This window comes from Leptonotus elevatus, chromosome 9, assembly GCF_054856555.1.
Source record: "Leptonotus elevatus isolate MCC_2025b chromosome 9, RoL_Lele_1.0, whole genome shotgun sequence".
NCBI lineage: Eukaryota > Metazoa > Chordata > Actinopteri > Syngnathiformes > Syngnathidae > Leptonotus > Leptonotus elevatus.
Genome location: NC_141247.1, coordinates 1,390,010 through 1,410,626, shown reverse-complemented (window position 1 = coordinate 1,410,626; position 20,617 = coordinate 1,390,010). Strand labels below are relative to the sequence as shown.

At 43.4% G+C, this 20,617-nt stretch overlaps 1 protein-coding gene across 3 annotated transcripts in view; it reads left to right on the top strand.

Moving 5' to 3' along the window:
- uvssa (UV-stimulated scaffold protein A) overlaps positions 1–20,617 on the top strand; it is a 90,597-nt gene that overhangs the window by 53,416 nt on the left and 16,564 nt on the right. For all 3 annotated transcript variants that reach the window (XM_086085047.1, XM_086085048.1, XM_086085046.1), the window contains one exon: positions 13,633–13,834. In XM_086085047.1, coding sequence (XP_085941173.1) covers positions 13,633–13,834 — 202 coding nt within the window. The remainder of the gene's footprint in view (positions 1–13,632; positions 13,835–20,617) is intronic.

Sequence of the window (20,617 nt, the reverse complement as noted above, 5' to 3'; positions counted from 1 at the left end):
CCCCTCTCTTCCCCATTTCCTGTCAATTCTTCAACTGTCCTATCGATTAAAAAAGGCTAAAAGACAAAAAAATAATAAAAATAAAATGCATATCCGTCGCAAGTACAGGTACCGTGAAATGTGTCCTGCTATCGGACCAATACCGACACCTGGTATCGGTACTTGCTCATCCCTACTTGATTCATTCAAACTTATTGAGTTGTTGCAGCATAATATCAACCCCACGGAAAGGTTTTTCAAATAACTTATTTTATGCTCAAGGATCCCGCGCTGTCACCCTGTTATGTCTTTAGTTTGTTCCATTTTAAATCCACCCACGTCATTAGTTCTCACTCATTGTAGCTTTGTTCTTGCTTGCTAATGCTAATGCTAAGCGAGTTCGTTTAAGGTCCTCCAGCCAGCGTCTGTTAGCTGCATTGTGGCCAACTGGGATGGAATCTGGGATGGTTATTGCACACTTTGATGGCGTAAAACTATAGTAATAGTCCTCACGGCAAATGCTGGATAGTTTACCCTGCATGCCACCTGGAGGAGTCTTGCTCTATGTTTTTTATTAATTTTTCTTTTAAGAGCTCAGTATTGTTCATTTGGTAATTTTACCGATTTGACATATCATCATTGCTCTTTTTATTTTATTTTTATTGTGCATGTGGGTGAGTATGTCCATGTGCGTGTGTGTGTGTGTGGGGGGGGGGTGCGCGTGTGTGCGCGTGTGTGCGTGCGTGTGAGTGTGTACTCATTAGTTCACCTAAAACCTATTAAAAATCCCATACTGTTCACCTAAACCGAATACTTCCGAATCCAGCTAGAGTCGTGAAGTTGTCAGGAGACCCGAGGAAGGATCAAAGAAAAGAAAGGAAAGTGAAATCCAGCACCGACCAGACATTACCTACTACCCACCGGGTTACCAACCAGAGTCTTTCACCAACCTCAGAAACTTTGAACAAAAAAAATTTGAACAAATTAGGGAGACCTCAAGAGACCAAAGGAGAGACTGAGGAAAGGAAGGAAGGATAGATGAAGCAGAGTGAGATCCACAGACATCAGCCTCCACCGATTCAACGACCAAAGGAAGAAGCAGATTATGTTTGAATTTTTATAGATGCTAGTGTGGTGGTTCTGGCATGCATGAAAACCTCCACCAAAGAGGGGAGCCATCGACCCCGGCCAGGACAGAGCAAGCACAACACCTCAGGGCCCCCCAGGCCACGGCAGCGCCAAGGGACAACCCCCAGGCCCCGCAGGAGAGCAAACCCAGGAGCCAGGAGCGCCCCCCCCCCCCACCCCAACTCGGCCTGCGCCCCCAACCCAACGCAGCAGGACTGGGCACGGCAGGCCCGTCAGGCACCCCACCGGCCCACAGCCCCCGCTCCCCCGCCCCCCATCCACCCCCGCCATCGACCACAACCCAGTCCCAGCCGCCTCCAAACCCCCAGCCCCCCCACCCCCCCCACACACACACACATATTACCAAGCCGCCGACCCCACCCCCACCAACCGCCAGACCCCGACCCCCAAACCCCGGGGACCCCCCGTACCCAGGCATCGGTGCCGGAGAGGGGCCGGACAGTGGAGCGGAGAGGGCACCCACGCCCGCCCCACCTCCAGCCGCGTGGAGGGACAGAACACTGGGGGGAGATGGGGGCACCGGGGGATGGGCGGCACCCCCGAACCCCAGGCCCTGCCGGGAAAGGCCCCGGTCGTCACGCCAGCGTTCTTAGTGAATGCTAACCGTTACAGAGTTTGCCAGCTCGCCGACTGGCGAACTCTACCCCTACTTCGTGAATGTGACCCCACCCAGTGTATATACAAGTGTGTGTGTGTGGTGCATTAAAATTGGGAGCAGGTGAGATGAAACAGAGGGAAATGATATCCCCCCGCTACGATCCACCTACCTCCCAGACATGTTAGGGAGTGTATGTGGTGCATTAAACAAATAGGGGGGGGCACGGTGGCGCGGCGGGGACACGGATGGGGGACCGCAGCACTGCTTAATACTGCGGTCTGCCCCAACCGATGGCACGACATACCCAAAACACCTGACCCCAACCCCCCCCCCCTTGTGTGGTGCATTAAAATTGGAGGGGAGTTGTAGGGCGAAGCCAGCGTCCACGTTTGCAAACTCCCTTTCGTCTGTTAGCTGCTTTGTGGCCAACTGGAACGGAATCTGGGATGGTTATTGCACACTTTGATGGCGTAAAACCATAGCAATAGTCCTCACGGCAAATGCTGGATGGTTTACCCTGCATGCCACCTGGAGGAGTCTTGCTCTATGTTGATAACATAGATATCGCCTTGTCTCGTTGCTGACGCCTATGTAGCATCTTGCATGTGTTTTGCTGCAATAAATTCATAAGTCACATGCCATTTTACAATTGGGGCTTTAACATAGATAGACCATCGCGGGACTCCCTGGTCAACATGGCAGCCACTCAGAGTAAAGAGTGGATCACTCACCATCATAAGCGCCAATCATGTTCATGTGCACTTAAGCCACTGGTCGGAAAACACATTCTCTGACAACATAACAGATGGTAGTTTAAAGTGGCTCCCTTTACGAGAACCTCTCGTTTTAAATCCAATACTGTCAAACTGTCAAAATGCACCCATGCTAAACAGTACCGTATAAAGAAATACGCCGGATCCTGTGACGTCACACCATTTGAGCTGAGTCCGCAAATTATAATTCAAGTGTTAATTTGCCACGTCCACTTGAGTGAATGACTGAATTACCACCCATTTGTGCACAGCTCTAATATAATGTATATATAAATATAAATGTTTATGTATGATACTGTATACACACACACGCACGGACACACACACATACAATATTTGTAAGGTAATACATTGTCACTTTTTACCATTTAAGGGAAGATATGGATAGCGCCTCTTGCTTATATTATAGTCTAGATGCCATCCCCACTCCCTTTCTTCTGTCCCATTATGTCTGACTGATTATCAGTCCTTTTATCCCTGCTCGGTCAGGACACAATCTCCTTCTTTTTCAAATTAACATGTTAATTACAGGCCCTGCTTAACCCTGGAAAATCAATACCTCTTTCAACATTCTTGCACACACTTTTCACACACACATTTCCTGCCACTGATCTATATATGCATCTTGACAACATCAGAAAAAAAACTACTAACATCAATTTGAGCCTTTTTTCACCATCAACGAGAATGATATAAAAGATGGATTTAGGTACACAGGATAACATAACAGGCAATCAATCACATGCCCTTTAGCATGAATGGTTGTCTTTATAATGTCTTTGTTTTTTCTTATTGAAAGGAAGAATATGAAACCTGAGATGGTAAGAGGGCTATCTAAATTGTGGCAATACTTGACAACGCCATACAGGCATTTTTATATTATTTATTTTATTTATTTATTTTATTCATTTTTATTTATTTATTTTATTATTTCCTGGGCTATTCACAATAGCCCAGGAAATAATTCCAAAATGGAACAGGGCCGTGTTACATGTACGCAAGATGTCACAGCGATGACGTGGGCTGGACAAACATGTCTAATAATTACTCTAATAAAAAGTTAACGAAAAATAATTGTTTTCATCCGTTGTGTGGGTCTATTTGACTCAAATTTCAGGTTAATTCACGCATGGTCTCAATGTCGCAAAAACGTCGCAGAAATGTCACAAAATGACAGACAACAACCTCAAATATATTTGGCATTCAACATTGGTAACGTTCGGCAACGTTCACAACTCAGTGGGATACAGCCTTCCAGGTGTGTATGTGCGGGTGTGTGTGTGTACATCTACATTGTTAGGACCAAAATACGTCTTTAACCAACAGATTGATGACATTGTTGTGCAGTGAGGACATTTTGGCCGGTCCTCACAACTCAAGATTTTATTTTGAGGGTCAAGACTTGGTTTTAGAGTTTAGGTTTGAATTGGGTTATGGTTGAGGTTAGGGTAAGGAATGGGGTAGGCAATCAATTTGATGGTTGGGGTTAGGTGAAGGGGCTAGGAAATGTCTATGGATGTCCTCACAATTATATAAGTACAAGTGTGCGTGCGTGCGCGCCCTATGTGTCCATTAACAAAGTGTATTGTGCAAAACTAGTGCAGTGAGTTAAGAGGAGCGACCAGCGGGGCCTCTCCCAACCCGGCGGGGGCAAGAGGCGCACCCGCCCACCCCACCCAACCCCCCGGCGGGCATATGGAGACAGCATGGCGGGGCGATTGGGCTCGCCCCCCGGATACTGGGGCCCGCCCGAGGTGCCAGGAGGCTCACTCGAGCGGGGCAGGCACAACACCCCCAGGCGCCCGCCCGGAGCCCCGAGACACAGGCCAGGGATGGAGCCCCCGGCCCAGGGGAGGGGGAGGAAGGCGGACAGGGGAGGGGGACGGGATGGGGGGAGGAGACGACAAGAAGGGCAAGGGGCGTCGGCAGGGCAGCAGAGAGAGGGGGGAGGAGGAGGAAGGGTGATGAGGGAGAAGGGACCGGAAGGCAGAGGACAGGCTGGGGGAGGCAACAAGGGGGAGGAAGGAGGAGGGGAGAGGGAACCACGGGGCATCCCGGAGGCCCACCCGCCCCGAACCGCGTCGCTGGGCACGGATCGGACACCAGGGAGAGCACCGCAACGCAGTATTCCCCAGGAGACCCAGGGAACGGCCAAGACGCAGCCGCCACCCAGCAGCCAACAGAGGGCAAGAGCCACCCATGCTCAGCCAGGGGGAACAACACATATAAAGTTAACCCACTGGCATGCATTGATTTCTGAATATTAACCCTGAGTGCCCATTGGAAGTGAATCTTGAGGAGATGGTGACTGTAAGGTGTCATTTGATGTGGTCTACTTGATCCTGCTGGCAGCAACTGGGTTCCTGACTATAAATACACAACCATTAGTTACAAATTGCCAAAAACAGCAATATAAGTTATCGCAATGTGGTGGCTCTCACTAACAGGCAGAATTAAGTAACTAGATTTAGATTAAAATATTCTATATACGTAGACCATGTTTGTATTTTTGTATTTTGATATTTGGGTTTTATTTGAGGCATATATTTTTTCCATTAACATGTGATTTATGAGGAGGTTAGACCATTGGTCGATATTCAGAGTTTGTTTATTTTTCCAGTTAACAAGAATTGTTTTTTTTAGCGAAAGTAAGGGCTACAAGTGCCGATTGAAATTGTTAACGTGGTAAGTCAGTTGTTGTTAGGTAACCTAGCAAACACAAGTTTGGAGATAAAGGTATCCTACAGTCAGAGATAGCGGAAAGTTTTTCTAAGACTTTAGTCCAGAAATACATAACAGAAGTGCATAACCATAAAGCATGAAAATAAGTGTCTGCCGTGTTTTGTAAACACTGGAGACAAATGTCGGGAGTCTAAGAGTCCCATTTTCTTCATCATATATTGAGTAATATATGTTCTATGAATAATTTTATATTGGATAAGTTGTAAATTTGTGTTTTATCATTTTAAATACGTTTTTACAAAATTGAATCCAAAAGTCAAATTCCGGAGCTATAGACAAGTCTGTCTCCCATTCCTAGATGGGTAAATACATTTTATCTGTATACGAAAGTAACATATATTTTTGAGAGGTTTTTTGTTGTCGGAGAAAGCTTGGTAATATCTTAAGCTTAAACAGGCGGCTGAAGCGTACCCCGAAGTGTTGGAATTCGTTTCTTTATCATATTTTTAACTTGATAACAGATAATGTAAAAAATAAATAAATAAATAAAGAAAGAAATTTGGGGAGCAAGGATGTATATGATATAAACATATTATCTGAGAAAAGATGGTGGAGATGTGTAATTCCTTTCTGCTCCCACGCACCTAAATAAAACGATTGGATGTTAAGTCGGGGTTATGCCATATGGGAGAAAGCCAGCAGGGCTCCAATTGGGCTTTTGTAATTTCTAGTGCCTTCCACCAGGCGGTCAAGGTAAATATTCATCCTATAAGAGAAATGGGAAGATTATTCCAGCGCTCCAAGTCACTGTAAATGCTATCCAGAAGTGGAGTAAAGTTTAAATGAATTAAATCAGTTAATTTAGGTGAGATTTTTATGCCTAAGTATTTTAAATTACCTATAGGAAATGAGTAGTGTGGGTCCTGGCTTGCAGGGTTCCATGAATTTTCTGTAATAGGTAGAAGTGTTGATTTTGTCCATTTAATAGAATAATCTGATAACTGTGAGAATTTAGTTATTCAGTTAAATACTTCCCCTAACGAAATAGCAGGCTTTTCTAAATAAAGTAAAATATCATCGGCATATAGATTAATTTTATGTTCTGTTACCGCACAGTGAATTCCTTGAATCCTTCTTTCCTGGCGTATGGCTAATGAAAGCGGTTCAATAAATATTGCAAACAATAAAGGGGACAGTGGGCATCCCTGTCTTGTGCCTCTCTGTAGAGTAAAACTCTGAGATATAATCCCATTAGTAGTAACTGTAGCTTTAGGAGAATCATATAATACTGAGCCTCCTTATATTATTAGTCGAGTGACAACCTTTAATAAAGCCTGTTTGGTCGCTATAAATGATTGTCGAGATTACTGTTTCTAGTCTAGATGCGAAGGCCTTAGCGATAATATTAATATCATTTGTGTTAATTTGTGAAATCGGACGGTAACTTGATGAAAAGGTGTTTTTTTTCTAGCTTTAATAAAAATTGTATTGGTGCTTTGTTCATGTGTCGACGTATGTAACCATTAATTTTATTTATGTTACTACTCTTAAGAATAATGGAGCAAGCATTAACCAAAAGTGCTTATAAAATAGAGCCGGAGATAACCATCCGGGCCAGGTGCTCTGCCATTAGGCATACTATCTAGAGCACTGTACAGCTCGTTTATAGTGAGTGGCGCATCTGACATATCTTTATATTCAGTAGATAAGGGAGGTATATTTAAGCTCCTGAGGAATGCCTCAATATGCTCAGGGTTAGGCTTGTTAGTGTCTTGAGTATAGGTTGCGATAATAATTATAAAAAATTTGATTAATTTCTTCTGGGGATTGTGTGCATTCACCAGTTGTCCCTTTAATAGCCGTTATAAGAGATTTTTCCCGATTGTGTTGAAGTTGGTTTGCAAGAAATTTACCTAATTTGTTATTATATTCAAAGTTGTTGTATCTCAATTGTTATATTATAAACTCTGTCTTTTTAGATAGCATATCGTCTAACTATATTTTTGTATTTTGTAAGTCAGTCCATATTTGGGTTTATTGCGTATTCATCCGTCAGTTGTTTAATTTTATCTTCTAAGTCTTTTTCAAATTTGTGATTTTGGAAAAAAAAATTACAAGATGAATATTATATAATTTTACCTCTAATTACAGCTTTCCCAGCTTCCCAGAGAAGAGATGGAGATAAGTCTGGAGAGTCATTCATTTCCAAAAATTCTGCCCACTCTTCTTATAATTTTGGCAAACTCTGCGTCATTTAGCAGTGAGATGTTAAAACGCCATGTCGGGGGTTGGTTTAAAGGTATAATCAATTTACAGGGTAGGGAGACTGGTGCATGGTCGCTAAAAATAATAGGATGTATTTTTGTACCAATTTTATCAGCAATACAATCATTCCTAAGAAAAAAATCAATTATTGAAAAAGACCGGTGCACCGCGGAAAATAAGGTAAATTCCTTCTTAGTTGGGCTTTTAAGTCTCCAGCTGTCGACGAGGCCAAAATCATCCATACTTTCCCCTATTACTTTAGTAGATTGTAATCGCCTTATACATGTTGTATTATTAGAACGATCTATTAATGGATTTAAGACTGTGTTAAAGTCTCCTCCAATAATAATAGTAGAGTTTGCTGCTAAACCAAACAGCTGAGAGAAAAAATCATGGAAAAAGGCCGGAGGGGCATATAAATTACCAAATGTATATATTTTTATTAAATATAGTCACCTGAATAATAATGAGTAAAGAATAATTTCTTATATATGAGTATACAGACTCCTCTTTGTCTACTGTTATCAGGGGCAGAGTACACTTGACTAAAATTCTTGTCAATAAGTAATTTTTCTTCAGATTTTTGTAGGTGGGTTTCTTGTAGGAGACAAATATCTGCCTTTAATTTTAAGAGATGGTCTAAAAATGTTATTCTTTTTGCCTGTGAGCGAGCGCCACACACATTCCAGGAGACCAGAACTAATGTATGCATACAAACAATATAGACTCAGTCCTGTGTATATATCTGTATAGGCTACTTGTTAATATTGCCATGTTATAGGATGGAATCAAAGTGGTTAGGTGGTTTATGTGATTTGTGTAAAATGAGGTAACGTGAAAGTGAATATAACAGTGAATAAACGGGGAGGGAGGTGGATGTGAAAGAAATTGGCGGGGGATTAAACATGTAACAATACACCAGTAAATGGTAACCTAAGTGAGATTTTTTGTTTAAATATATTTTAGATATAGTTATGTATTAATATTATATTTTTAATATAGCCTATACATAACAAGTATTCATATTTTAGGTTTTATAACCACATATATATGTATACATCTAATAATCAAACAAAGTTCAGTTCCACCAATGCCAATTAGAACAGCCAGGGAGTGGAGTTGGGGTTCCGGAATAGTTGGCCATCGATGTATAGCTTATCAACGACCATCGTAGTCCGTTTACCCTCCTGCCTATTTTTGTATTTTGTGTTCTTTCTGTTTAAAATGCTCAAATTTAGCGATAATAGGACGTGGTTTGTTGCCCCTATGGGCTCCAAGCCGATGTACACGGTGAAAAGAGATATTATTTACCCTCTCCTGAGGAATTTTTAAGGATGTCGTCATACAGGTCAAAGATGTACATTGAAAAGAATATCCATCCATCCATCATCTACCGCTTATCCTGGGTCGGGTCGCAGGGGCAGCAGCTTTAGCAAGGAAGCCCAGACTTCCCTCTCCCCAGCCACATCAGCCAGCTCCTCCGTCGGGATCCCAAGGCGTTCCCAGGCCAGCCGAGAGACGTAGTCTCTCCAACGTGTCCTGGGTCGTCCCCGGGGCCTCCCGCCGGTGGGACATGCCCGAAACACCTCCCTAGGGAGGCGTCCAGGAGGCTTCCGAACCAGATGCCCAAGCCACCTCAGCTGGTTCCTCTAAACGCGGAGGAGTAGCGGCTCGACACTGAGTCCCTCCCGGATGACCGAGCTTCTCACCCTATCTCTAAGGGAGAGCCCGGCTACCCTGCAAAGGAAACTCATTTCAGCTGCTTGTATCCGGGATCTTGTTCTTTCGGTCACGACCCACAGCTCGTGACCATAGGTGAGGGCAGGAACGTAGATCGGCTCAGCTCCTCCAACGGACCGATACAGAGTCCGCATCACTGCAGATGCTGCACCGATCTGCCTGTCAATCTCCCGCTCCAACCTACTCTCACTCGTGAACAAGATACTTGAACTCCTGCACTTTTGGCAGGATCTCATCCCCGACCCGGAGAGGGCACTCCACCCTTTTCCGACTGAGGACCATGGTCTCGGTTTTGGAGGTGCTGATCTTCATCTCAACCGCTTCACACTCGGCCGCAAACCGCTCCAGTGAGAGTTGGAAATCACGGCTTGAAGAAGCCAGCAGCACCACATCATCTGCAAAAAGCAGAGATGCAATGTTGAGGCCACCAAACCGGACCCCCTCAATGCCTCGGTTACGCCTAGAAATTCCGTCCATAAAAGTTATGAACAGAATCGGTGACAAAGGGCAACCTTGGCGGAGTCCAACCCTCACAGGAAACAAATTCGACTTACTGCCGGCAATGCGGACCAAACTCTGACATCGGTCGTACAGGGACCGAATAGCCCGTATCAGGGGTCTCGGTACCCCGTACTCCCGAAGCACCCCTCACAGGACTCCCCGAGGGACACGGGCGAATGCCTTCTCCAAATCCACAAAGCACATGTGGACTGGTTGGGCGAACTCCCACGCACCCTCGAGGATGCTGCCGAGGGTGTAGAGCTGGTCCACTGTTCCACGGCCGGGACGAAAACCACACTGCTGCTTCTCCTGAATCCGAGATTCCACTTCCCGACGGACCCTCCTCTCCAGCACCCCTGAAAAGAACTTACCAGGGAGGCTGAGGAGTGTGATCCCTCAATAGTTGGAACACACCCTCCGGTCTCCCGTCTTAAAAAGGGGGACCACCACCCCGGTCTGCCAATCCAGAGGCACTGTCCCTGATGTCCATGCAATGTTGTAGAGGCGTGTCAACAAATAAAGTCCCACAACATCGAGAGCCTTTAGGAACTCCGGGCGGATCTCATCCACCCCCGGGGCCCTGCCATCGAGGAGCTTTCCAACCACCTCAGGGACTTCGACCCCAGAGATAGGGGAGCCCACCTCAGAGTCCCCAGACCTTGCTTCCTCAAAGGAAGGCGTATCGTGGAATTGAGGAGGTCTTTGAAGTATTCTCCCCACCGATTCACGACGTCCCGAGTCGAGGTCAGCAGCACCCCATCTCCACCATACACAGAGTTAATGGTGCACTGCTTTCCTCTCCTGAGACGCTGAATGGCGGACCAGAATTTCTTCAAAGCCGTCCGGAAGTCGTTTTCCATGGCCTCACCGAACTCCTCCCATGTTTTTGCCTCAGCGACCGCCGAAGCCGCATTCCGCTTGGCCAGCCGGTACTCGTCAGCAGCCTCCGGAGTCCCACAGGCCAAAAAGGCCCAATAGGACTCCTTCTTCAGCTTGACGGCATCCCTTCGAGGATTGCCGCCACTATAGGCACCAACCACCTTACGGCCACAGCGCGGAACATGGTCCACTCTGACTCAATGTCCCCCGCTTCCCTCGGGATAAGGGAGAAGTTCTGCCGGAGGTGGGTGTTGAAACTCTTTCTGACGGGATTCTGCCAGACGTTCCCAGCAGACCCTCACAATACGCTTGGGTCTGCCCGGTCGGAGACCCCGCCATCGGAGCCAACACACCACCAGGTGGTGATCAGTTGACAGCTCCGCCCCTCTCTTAACTTGAGTTAAGACATACGGCCGCAAATCCAATGACACGGCCTAGGATTTCCTGGTGCCAAGTGCACATATGGACACCCTTGTGTTTGAACATGGTGTTCGTTATGGTCAGTCCGTGGCGAGCACAGAAGTCCAATAACAAAACACCGCTCAGGTTTTGATCGGGGGGCCGTTCCTCCCAATCACGCCCCTCCAGGTCTCACTGTCATTACCCACGTGAGCGTTGAAGTCCCCCAGCAGAACGAGGGAGTCCCCATGGGGAGCGCTCTCCAACACACCCTCCAAGGACTCCAGAAAGGGTGGTTACTCTGAGCTGCTGTTCGGTGCATAAGCATAAACAATAGTCAGGACCCGTTCCCCCACCCGAAGGCGGAGGAAGGCTACCTTCTCATTCACCGGGGTGAACCCCAACGTACAGGCGCCTAGCCGGGGGGCAATGAGTATGCCCACACCTGCTCTGCGCCTCTCACCGTGGGCAACTCCAGAGTGGAAGAGAGTCCAGCCCCTCTCGAGAGGATTGGTACCAGAACCCAAGCCGTGTGTGTAGGCGAGTCCGACTATATCTAGTCGGAACTTCTCAGCCTCGCACACCAGCTCGGGCTCCTTCCCTGCCAGACATTCCATGTCCCCAGAGCTAGCTTCAGTAGCCGGGGGTCGGACCGCTGTGGCGACCACTGAAGGGAAAAGAAGAAGATAACAGTATGAGTTCTGGCCATGCAGGTGACTGTTCCACCGGCAATTAGGCCGCGTTCAGACTACAGGCATATTTGACTCTGGATCCCTCCTCAAATCAGATTTTTAGGGCTGACTGTCAAGACTGTTTTTAGCAAGTGTCCAAATAATGTTAAAGCATCTTTTTTTCTTTTCAGTTTTTTTTTTTAACAGCCATATGTCTATGGCTAGTACGGTCGAGCACTAATTCGCTATTTTTGTTGCGCATGTGAAGAACTGATGGGGTAGCGAGACCGGCTTCAGCGTAAGTAACGTAAACTGTCACTGTATTTCCGGTTGCTCATGAGAGCCGACAGGGCAGTGGAGCAGTATAGGCGTTTGACTGCCGAGCATGCGAGAAACCAGTCGGGCAGCAAACCGTTTGGCTATTGACAGCGTGGACGCAACTCTGTTCAGACTGGGACACAACCTGTCCAAATCGGATATGAAAGTACCTCCTGTATGTGGTTTCAATCCGTCCCGCAAAAATCGGATTTCATGTGCTTTTTGACTGTTCAGTGTTCAGACTACAGAAGTGCCATCCACTTTCAATCTTAATGGGCTAAAAATCTGATTTTGGCTGGCAGTCTGAACAAGACCTTTGTGGCAGATCGCAGGACTGGTCTGGTGGGTTCTTCCGCCACGTTTTTTAACTTGTAGGATGATATAGTGTTTATAAAAGTATTGATTTACTCCACTAAAGGCCATATAATATTATATATATAACCAATGTAACTTTCAGGCAATGTATGTGCGGCACATTAATATGGCTTTTTGGCTAAAAGATCTGGCTTCTTTAAACTTAGCACATTAAGTCAAGTTCACATATTCAAATTTTACCTTTTTGTTTGAAGAACTCACCTCAAAGAGTTATTAACCTATGAAAATACATTAACTGTTGAAAACATGTGTATTGATGTGTGAAAATGCATTATGCACTTAAAGGTGCATTGTGCCATTTAAAAAGGTAATATTAAAGCTTTTTCTACATCATGCATGCTCCACTAATGCCCAGATGAGTTCAAAGAGCCCTGACTGCGACTGACTGACTGCACCTATCAACTTTTATCTTCTCTTTATAGTAGTGTGCGGACTTGCATACTCCACAGTTTCTTTGGGGAGAGGAGAGGCAGAGTTTTTCTTACCTCATTTGAAGTCATGTCTTCGTATGTCAACTGTGGCTGTTGCTTTGAGATAATGTACGTACTCGCACGCACACCATGAACGAGCCTGACACAGATGCTGCAGTTATGCTTTGGGCCAGAGGTGGCAGTCGGAAGTTAAAAAGTGACAAATTGCACAAATATCCTTTAAGTTACAATAACATAATGGATTATTATTATTTTTTTAACAGTGATACTCATAGCAGAAATGTCCACAGCACCAGGAATAAATACTAAGTAACGTAGACTAGGTAATAAGGTCAAACTGGTAGTTGTTTGAATGCGATAGCAGCAAACAAAGCAATAATCTGACTCCTCTCTGCCACTGTCAGTGTTTATACTCCACCTGACACAAATTGCCAGCAGGTTTGTAAAAGAAGGGTCCACCACAGAGATCACGAAGCAACTGAAAAACAGGACAAATTAAACAGGACCAAAACATAACACAGATATTAATGAAGTTGTTTTCATGCATCTCTTCAAAATTTCAGAGTGGAGCTGATCAATCGATTCATCGTTATGTCACTGTGGGGTAAATTTCAGAACGGCAGCTCAAAAAAGCGTTACTTGGTTGTTGATTTTTAGGCTTGAAGAGTGGGCAGATATTCCTAATAACTATTTTTATACAGTCAATTAAAAAGTAAATTTCCCATGTTGTATGTCCCCTATACACATATACAAATTGGAAGTCTATAATTTAAGCATCCTGCTGAGTTCTTTCAGCTATGAGTTGGAGTGATACTAATAAACTGCATTGCAAAACAGATATTTATTTAAACTTGACCTTTTTTTGCTGCCAGGTTTGAGTCCCTTTTCATTGACTGCAACATCACAGCATGCCAGTATAAGCATGTGTGCTGGCACATCTTCCAGTGTACCACAAGCTCCGTCCTCCTACCACAGGAGACTGGAAAGGCTCAAAGAAGATGAGAAGGATCCAACTTGTTCCGCTGCAACATTCCACATCCTCAAAAAGAACCTTTCGCTGACCGCCTTATCCAGGTGAAAAATAATTGCGATCTTTTAGATATTATCATCATCATCATTTTCTATCATCCATTTTCAGTACCTATTATTATTGTTGTTGTTGTTAACTCATTCACTCCCAACCATTTTCACTGAAGCAACCCCCTTCGTTCCCGGCTGTTTTACTGGATTTCTATAAAACATGGAACATACCAAAAGAAAGATTAGGGTCTCCTCTTTCATCAGGAAAAAAAAGTATATTTGTATCTGTTTCCGTTTTTATTAGAAGTTTTATCATTATTCACAAACCTGTTGAAAACACTGGCAAAAAGAGCTTGTTGCAACATGGCCCTGGTTGATCTCTTATACTCTGCCGCCACCTACTGGCTGTTTTTTGTAATAACTATCATTACTTTAAGCGACCATGTCAGAAGCTGCATCAAAGCTTGCTGTATGCAGGACAAAGCATTAAAGTTTGAATGAGTTAATAATAATTTACACTTTTTGTGTTTAGTTTGTATAGTTAAGTTCTTCTTTCCCTTGTTTCATCTTTCAGACACTTAAGAAAAATAAAATGCCTTATGCTTGATGTATAATGCAGGTCCAAGTGCCCACTGTGTTTGCTCCACCCCACACTAATATTTGAAGACGACACTCAAAGTGGGTGTTGCCTGGAGGACCGTTGGGATTGTGAAGTGGGAGAGGGTTGGGCATGGTCTGGCTGTGATTGACAGCAGAAGTGAAAACCATGATCTAAATAATTTCTATACTACAAGCTATGTTAAATAAACTAACCAAATGTTATGCTAATAAGTCAATAACCTGAAAATCTATTTAAAGATGTTCGCAAAACGCTACTATTTCAACTCCAGCTCGCAAAGGAGGCATGTACGAGGCAGAGCGACTATGTCAGTTTCACGCAAATTACATCGGAAATCCATGCTTGTCCAATGAGAGGATAATCAGCCAAATTGTGTTTATCCCAGTGTTTAATGTGAAAATGTTGCCAAATTCAAGCTTTCAATAAACGTGCATTAAAATGTCATAATAATGACCTGGGCCTCATTGATAAAACTGTACTTGAGAAAAGTACGTACAAACAAAACTTCACATACGCAGATTATTATTTTTTAGATGTATAAAACCTCCGTACACACTCATACGTACACCTACAGGCAATTTCCCTTTATAAGTACCACACGATCTCTCAGTCATGTTACTATGTCTCCTCTAGCCTCACGTTACACAAAGTGACGGCAAACTAACATTATATGTGGTATATCTGGTCGCAACACGTTTTATTTAGTTTTTAAATATATTTTTAACAAGTTTTCTTGAAAACTTCTTGGGATGTGGCCCACCCAAGTATTAACATGGTGTGGGAAACATTGCTATTATTATTCCCAATGTGTTGCTTATGAATCTTCATCCAACATCACCGTGGCTGTGGATTGCATTGTGAATGTTTATGACAGACTTTATTTATCCGTTTCTTCCATTTATTTGTAGGATAAAGTAGCCTACCATTACATCAAGCTCCATAGCAAAGATGCTTGTACCAGACTGTATTTTTTTTAGCTAATTATGGGACTGCTGCGGAGCAAAGCAGTAGCGGAGCAAAGCAGGCACATATTACTATCCTAGAAAATCTGGTTTATTTAATTTTATTCCACTGATTTTTCCCGTACCGTTGAACGCACCGGCACAAATGAGGTATCAAAAGATGCGGCTCGATCTGACTCGCTGCTGCATTACTTTTCTTGGAATTCTGAGTTACCATGGCAACGCAATTTCCCAAAATTCCTGTAAAAATTGAATGAATGGAGAAAAGGAAAAAAAAGTCCACAGATGAACAACCTTTTTCCAAACGACGCTACCCGCGCATACGTTAACCGATTGATATGATTTTTAGCTAATTTTTTTGCCATTTTTACCATCTTTACCTCAGTGTCTAAATTTTTTTTAAGGAATGTAAGCTCTCCCTCCTGTGCGGGTTCAAAGAGAGTGAGCGAAATGGGAAAAAAAAGCCTTTTAACATTGGTGTGTATTGCGTCTGCCAGAGTGGAGCAATCAACGTCAGAGTGAGGAGAGAGAATTTTTTTTTTCGAAAAATCTCACTTCAACTTGTCACCGTGGCCACAATCTTTGCTCACTAAACATCAAATTTGCACATTTTGTAGTCACAAGGGTCTTCTTTCAGACAAACCCACTTTTGTTTGGCAAAGGTGTCATTTAGTACCTTTTATTTCACTTAAAGCGAGGAGAAGTCACACTTTTCCGGCCATTCAACCCCATGTTATTTTGGTCGCCTTTTTCTCCGCAAGTTTTCAACCTGCTCTGATTCGGTCATTTTTCATCTGATCGAAAAAATTAGGACATCCCCCAAACACTTGCCGTTCTAACGAGCCATTTCTGGAATCTGCATCTTGAACCGTTAAGTCGTGAGAGCCTTTTGTTCGAGGTGTGCGCTTTCTCATACATTTCAGTTGAATGTGTGTGCGTGATGTGTCCAACAAGTTAAAGTCAAATGTGCATGTTTCTTAAAGCGACAGTAAGGAACTTTTAGTTTATGTTGATTATGGTTAACTTTCACATTTCTTGACCAATTCCAAACATTCCAATTTTAAACTGTTCAGCTCATTTCCTGTTTTATTTTATTTATTTTTTAATACATTTTCAAAAATAAAAGCACAACATAATTTTTTTGTTTTTAAATGTAATGGAATGGACTGCTATTTAAATAGTGTTTTTTTTTTTAGCTATACTGCCTGGTCTCAAACTTCTGCATAGCAACTGCCTCAGCCAATCTTGGCTGCCTGTCATCTCACTCACTGTTGAGCTCAACTCACCCCTTTTTTTTTCCAAGTGTACTCAAGGCTTGGTTTATGTACCACTACTACTATTGCAAATACTATTACTACTACTACTACCTTGGACAGATAATTAGGTACGCCCAGGATTCTTATCCCCCCGCCCCATCCAGAGCAACGGCCATCTTGGCGAATTAATTAGGTACGCCTAATTTTAATTCATTATACAAATACAAACAATTAAGGCACACCTTATCACACATGATACATTTCGCAGTTGAACAGCATCAAGAAACAAAAAGGAAAAATAAGAGAGAAAAATTTACTCCAAAACAAGATATCGGACAATTAAAGCAAATAGCCTCTGGGCATTTTTGTTACTCATAAAATACAAGGAATTTTTAGGTACGGACCAGGATTCTGGCCAATTGATTAGGTACGCCCATGATTCTCACCACTCCACCCACCCAGGGCGGCGGCCACCTTGGCCAATTAATTAGGTACGCCCAGGATTCTCTTTCCACCTTGCAAGAGTCAGCAGTCCCATTGAAAATTTCCGCGGAAATTGTTCTCGTTTCTATCCTTATTGTCTTGTGTCAATATAATAGTTTTATTTTGCCTACATGTTAATACTGTAATGACATTTGTGCAGGTGGGCCGGTGAAATTGCTGTAGGCACTAGGGGTGTGCTAAAATATGGCAATATATCGTTGCAGACCTCTTTACAATGCACGTATCAATACGCAGGCCCCCCTTTACCAACGGACTAGCCTGGGCTCGAGTGGGGTGGCAATAATTGATGGTTAGCCCTGGGGCCTATGAGTAGGTAAATGGCCCTGTTGATACGCAGGTGTCAGAATCTATATTGCATATTAATTTGTAAATGGGCAGTTAATGGTTGCGTTGCTTTTGCAGGGCTGTGTATACAGCAGCCCCTTTGAAGTTAATTGCCTCAATTAACTTTTGTTCCTTATGCGTTAGTGCACGTGCAAGCAGGAGGAGTAGGGAGTGGGGTGAGCGGAGGAAACAGACACTTGTGCTCATCAGTGATAGGACACCATCTTGCTAAGAAATTAAAACTGAGGAAGAATATCAACATGTATTTATTTATTTACACATTTCTTAACTCTTTGGCTGCCAAGCATTTTCAGAAAAGAGGATGTGTGAGTGCCAGCTGATTTAAGCATTTTGACTGATCTTTCAAGGTCCACAGAAAATGTGTTTGGACTATGGAAACACAGATACTACCAAATTAATCAGAAAAAAAAGTTTGTTTCTACCTTATTCTGTTCTTCAGTAATCAACAATAGTAGGTTAGTTTCACTCAAATGCTCTGTTTTGGACCAAAATACGGAGAAATCAAGCTTTTTTGTGAAACTATATTATTTCATGCACTCTAGTGAATTTGACACCTTTTTTTTTCCATGAATGATGCCACAAACATCTAAACAGTAATTTACTTCTGTAATACACTACCACCAACAATGAAAAAGTGTTTTTTGATAGCAAAATACGTTTATTTACATTCAACAGTGTAACAATTTGACAAAACAATTTGGCAAACTATTTACAAATGTGTGCAACTGTGGTACTATTTACAATTGTGTGGATGTTTCAACTACACAGTTTTCATTTTTGTGAGGTATATTGTGTAAAACTCCCCTGCGTGCAAGGGGACGCAGCAGGATTTGCACCACAGATTAGTTTCACTGCGATTGCCCCTTCGCGTGCACTTTCTTATACGGTGACCTGGTGTTACGTCTGGCTTCCTCATGTCCTTCAGTTCCTATACCGGGTGGTAAGAGATGTTCTGATCCATCTTATCCACTCCATTCATGGTGGCATCGTAGTCCAGAACCAGTGTCTTCTCCGTGATCAGACTGTATCCACTCCTCCGATGAATATGCATTGGACTCGGGGTACTCTTCATCGTCCGATTGAACGTCCGCCTGTGCAGAAGTGCTCATTTTCCGGTGTTAGCATCGCTAGCCGGTGAGGCTTTACGACGCGATCGAAGCCGCCGCGTCAACGCTTCCAACTTCGGCGTCAACGCTTCCAACTTCGGCGTCAACGCTTCCAACTTCGGCGTCAACCTCGGAGTCACCATCATCATCATCAATATGCTCTTTAGCATTGGTCGATGCTTTTCGTCTTTGAAAAAAATGCTCAAGCATGAACTGCTTGCAACCGGTCGCCATTTTCGCCTCCTCAGCCATTCTCCCCTCAACACTCTAGCTCCGCCTCACGTCTTCTACTGACGCCTACCCGATCTTGTCCAAAGAGAGTCATCGCTGCCATCTAGTGCCCAAAAATAGTCATTATACTAACTCGACCTGCTTGTTACTTTCAGCACAGCTTGCCAAGGCTTTCCTCCACCCGTATAAAAAACAAACAAACAAAAAAAAACATAGTGAACGTCTTTTAACGTCTTTGGCGGTCATTTGGATTTTACTAAACGTTATTAAACGTTTTTGGCGGTCAAAGAGTTAATGTACCAATTTTACTCTAATTTCTTTAAAAAATTAAATAGAATGTGTTAAATGCAAAAAAAATGCTGTCTTTATTTCCCCAAATATTTCAAATAAGCACATTTTAGAGCTGTAATTTAATACTTTACTTTACTTTAGATTTTGACGGTTGACCGTCAGGGGGAATGGGGGCCACACATGAGACTCTTTACTTTTACATTTGTGCATGAAAGTTGACATACCCTTGGGTTATGTGAACTTATGAGAACATCTGTGAATGTACAAAAGCCTAATGAGACTAAAATGCAGTGGTTACTCATCTCTTATTTTGAAATGTATGCTTTTAATTTGAAAGGCTGCGCCGTATTGCCGCTTCCTTTTTTCTGTCCTCCGTTCTTCTTTCAGCTCGCAGCATGCATAGTGCTTTAGTAAATGATGATGTGAGTACATTCTGATTTGCTCCAGTTTTAATTAATGCTGATACGTTCTTATCTGTGATTAGTCAGAAACTATGAGTGTTATTGCCTTTAAGATATTCGTTTTTTTGGCTGATGTTTGCACTTTTAGTAGTTGATAGCTAACTGCTAGTGTGTGGCTGTTAGTAACTTGCAATGTAATCTAATGTAGACTAAAATCTAGTTAGTTTTGATGTTGATGATAGAAGCACTTCTCCAGATACTGTAAATCTGCACAAATAAGGGTGCATTTTCTTCTTCTTTTCCTTTTGGATTTTCCCTTCAGTTGCCTCCATCTAACCCTGTCCTCTGCATCCTCTGCTCTCACACCAACTACCTTCATGTCCTCTTTAACTACATCCATAAACCCTCCTCCTTGGTCTTCCTCTAGACCTCCTGCCTGGCATTTGGAAACAATGGAAAAATAAGGCTGCATTTTGAGTTGATTAAATGGTTGAGTTCAACTTGCATTCTCTCTTACCGGAGCGCCCTATGGTGGTTAATCATTCCTAAATAACCAGTTCAGAGGTTGAATCCTCAACAGACATTGTTTGCCAAATGCTCTGATCAATTACACTCGGGACGATGACGTCACGACGCACGTTGCGTACAACATGCGTGGTGATGTTTACGAGGACCGCTAAAAACATGGCGCCTAACTCGCGAAAGTTTGACATTTTACAGGTAAAGAAAACCACAGGGCAACTTGCAATTTTGATTTTTCGTCTTAAGAAGGAAACAACTACAACTATGCAAAAGTATTTGCGGACACAGCATGGGATAACTTAAATGACAGTTGCGTTTGTCCTCATTGGTGCTCAACCCAGCGGCGGCGGCGGCGGCGGCGGCATTAACGTAACCACGTCCTCTCCTGTCAATACTGCAGTATTACAATTGTGTTAATGTCATTTTGTGGGAATGCTAAAGCATTCACACATATGTTATTGTGATCTTTATTCTCCACACTTTTTTGCTGTGCAATAACTCCCACATAATACATCCGATTTACACCGTTCAAATTTCAACTTGCTTAAAAAAATCACACCTTTCTGGGAATATATCATCTGATTCTACATTACTTACAGT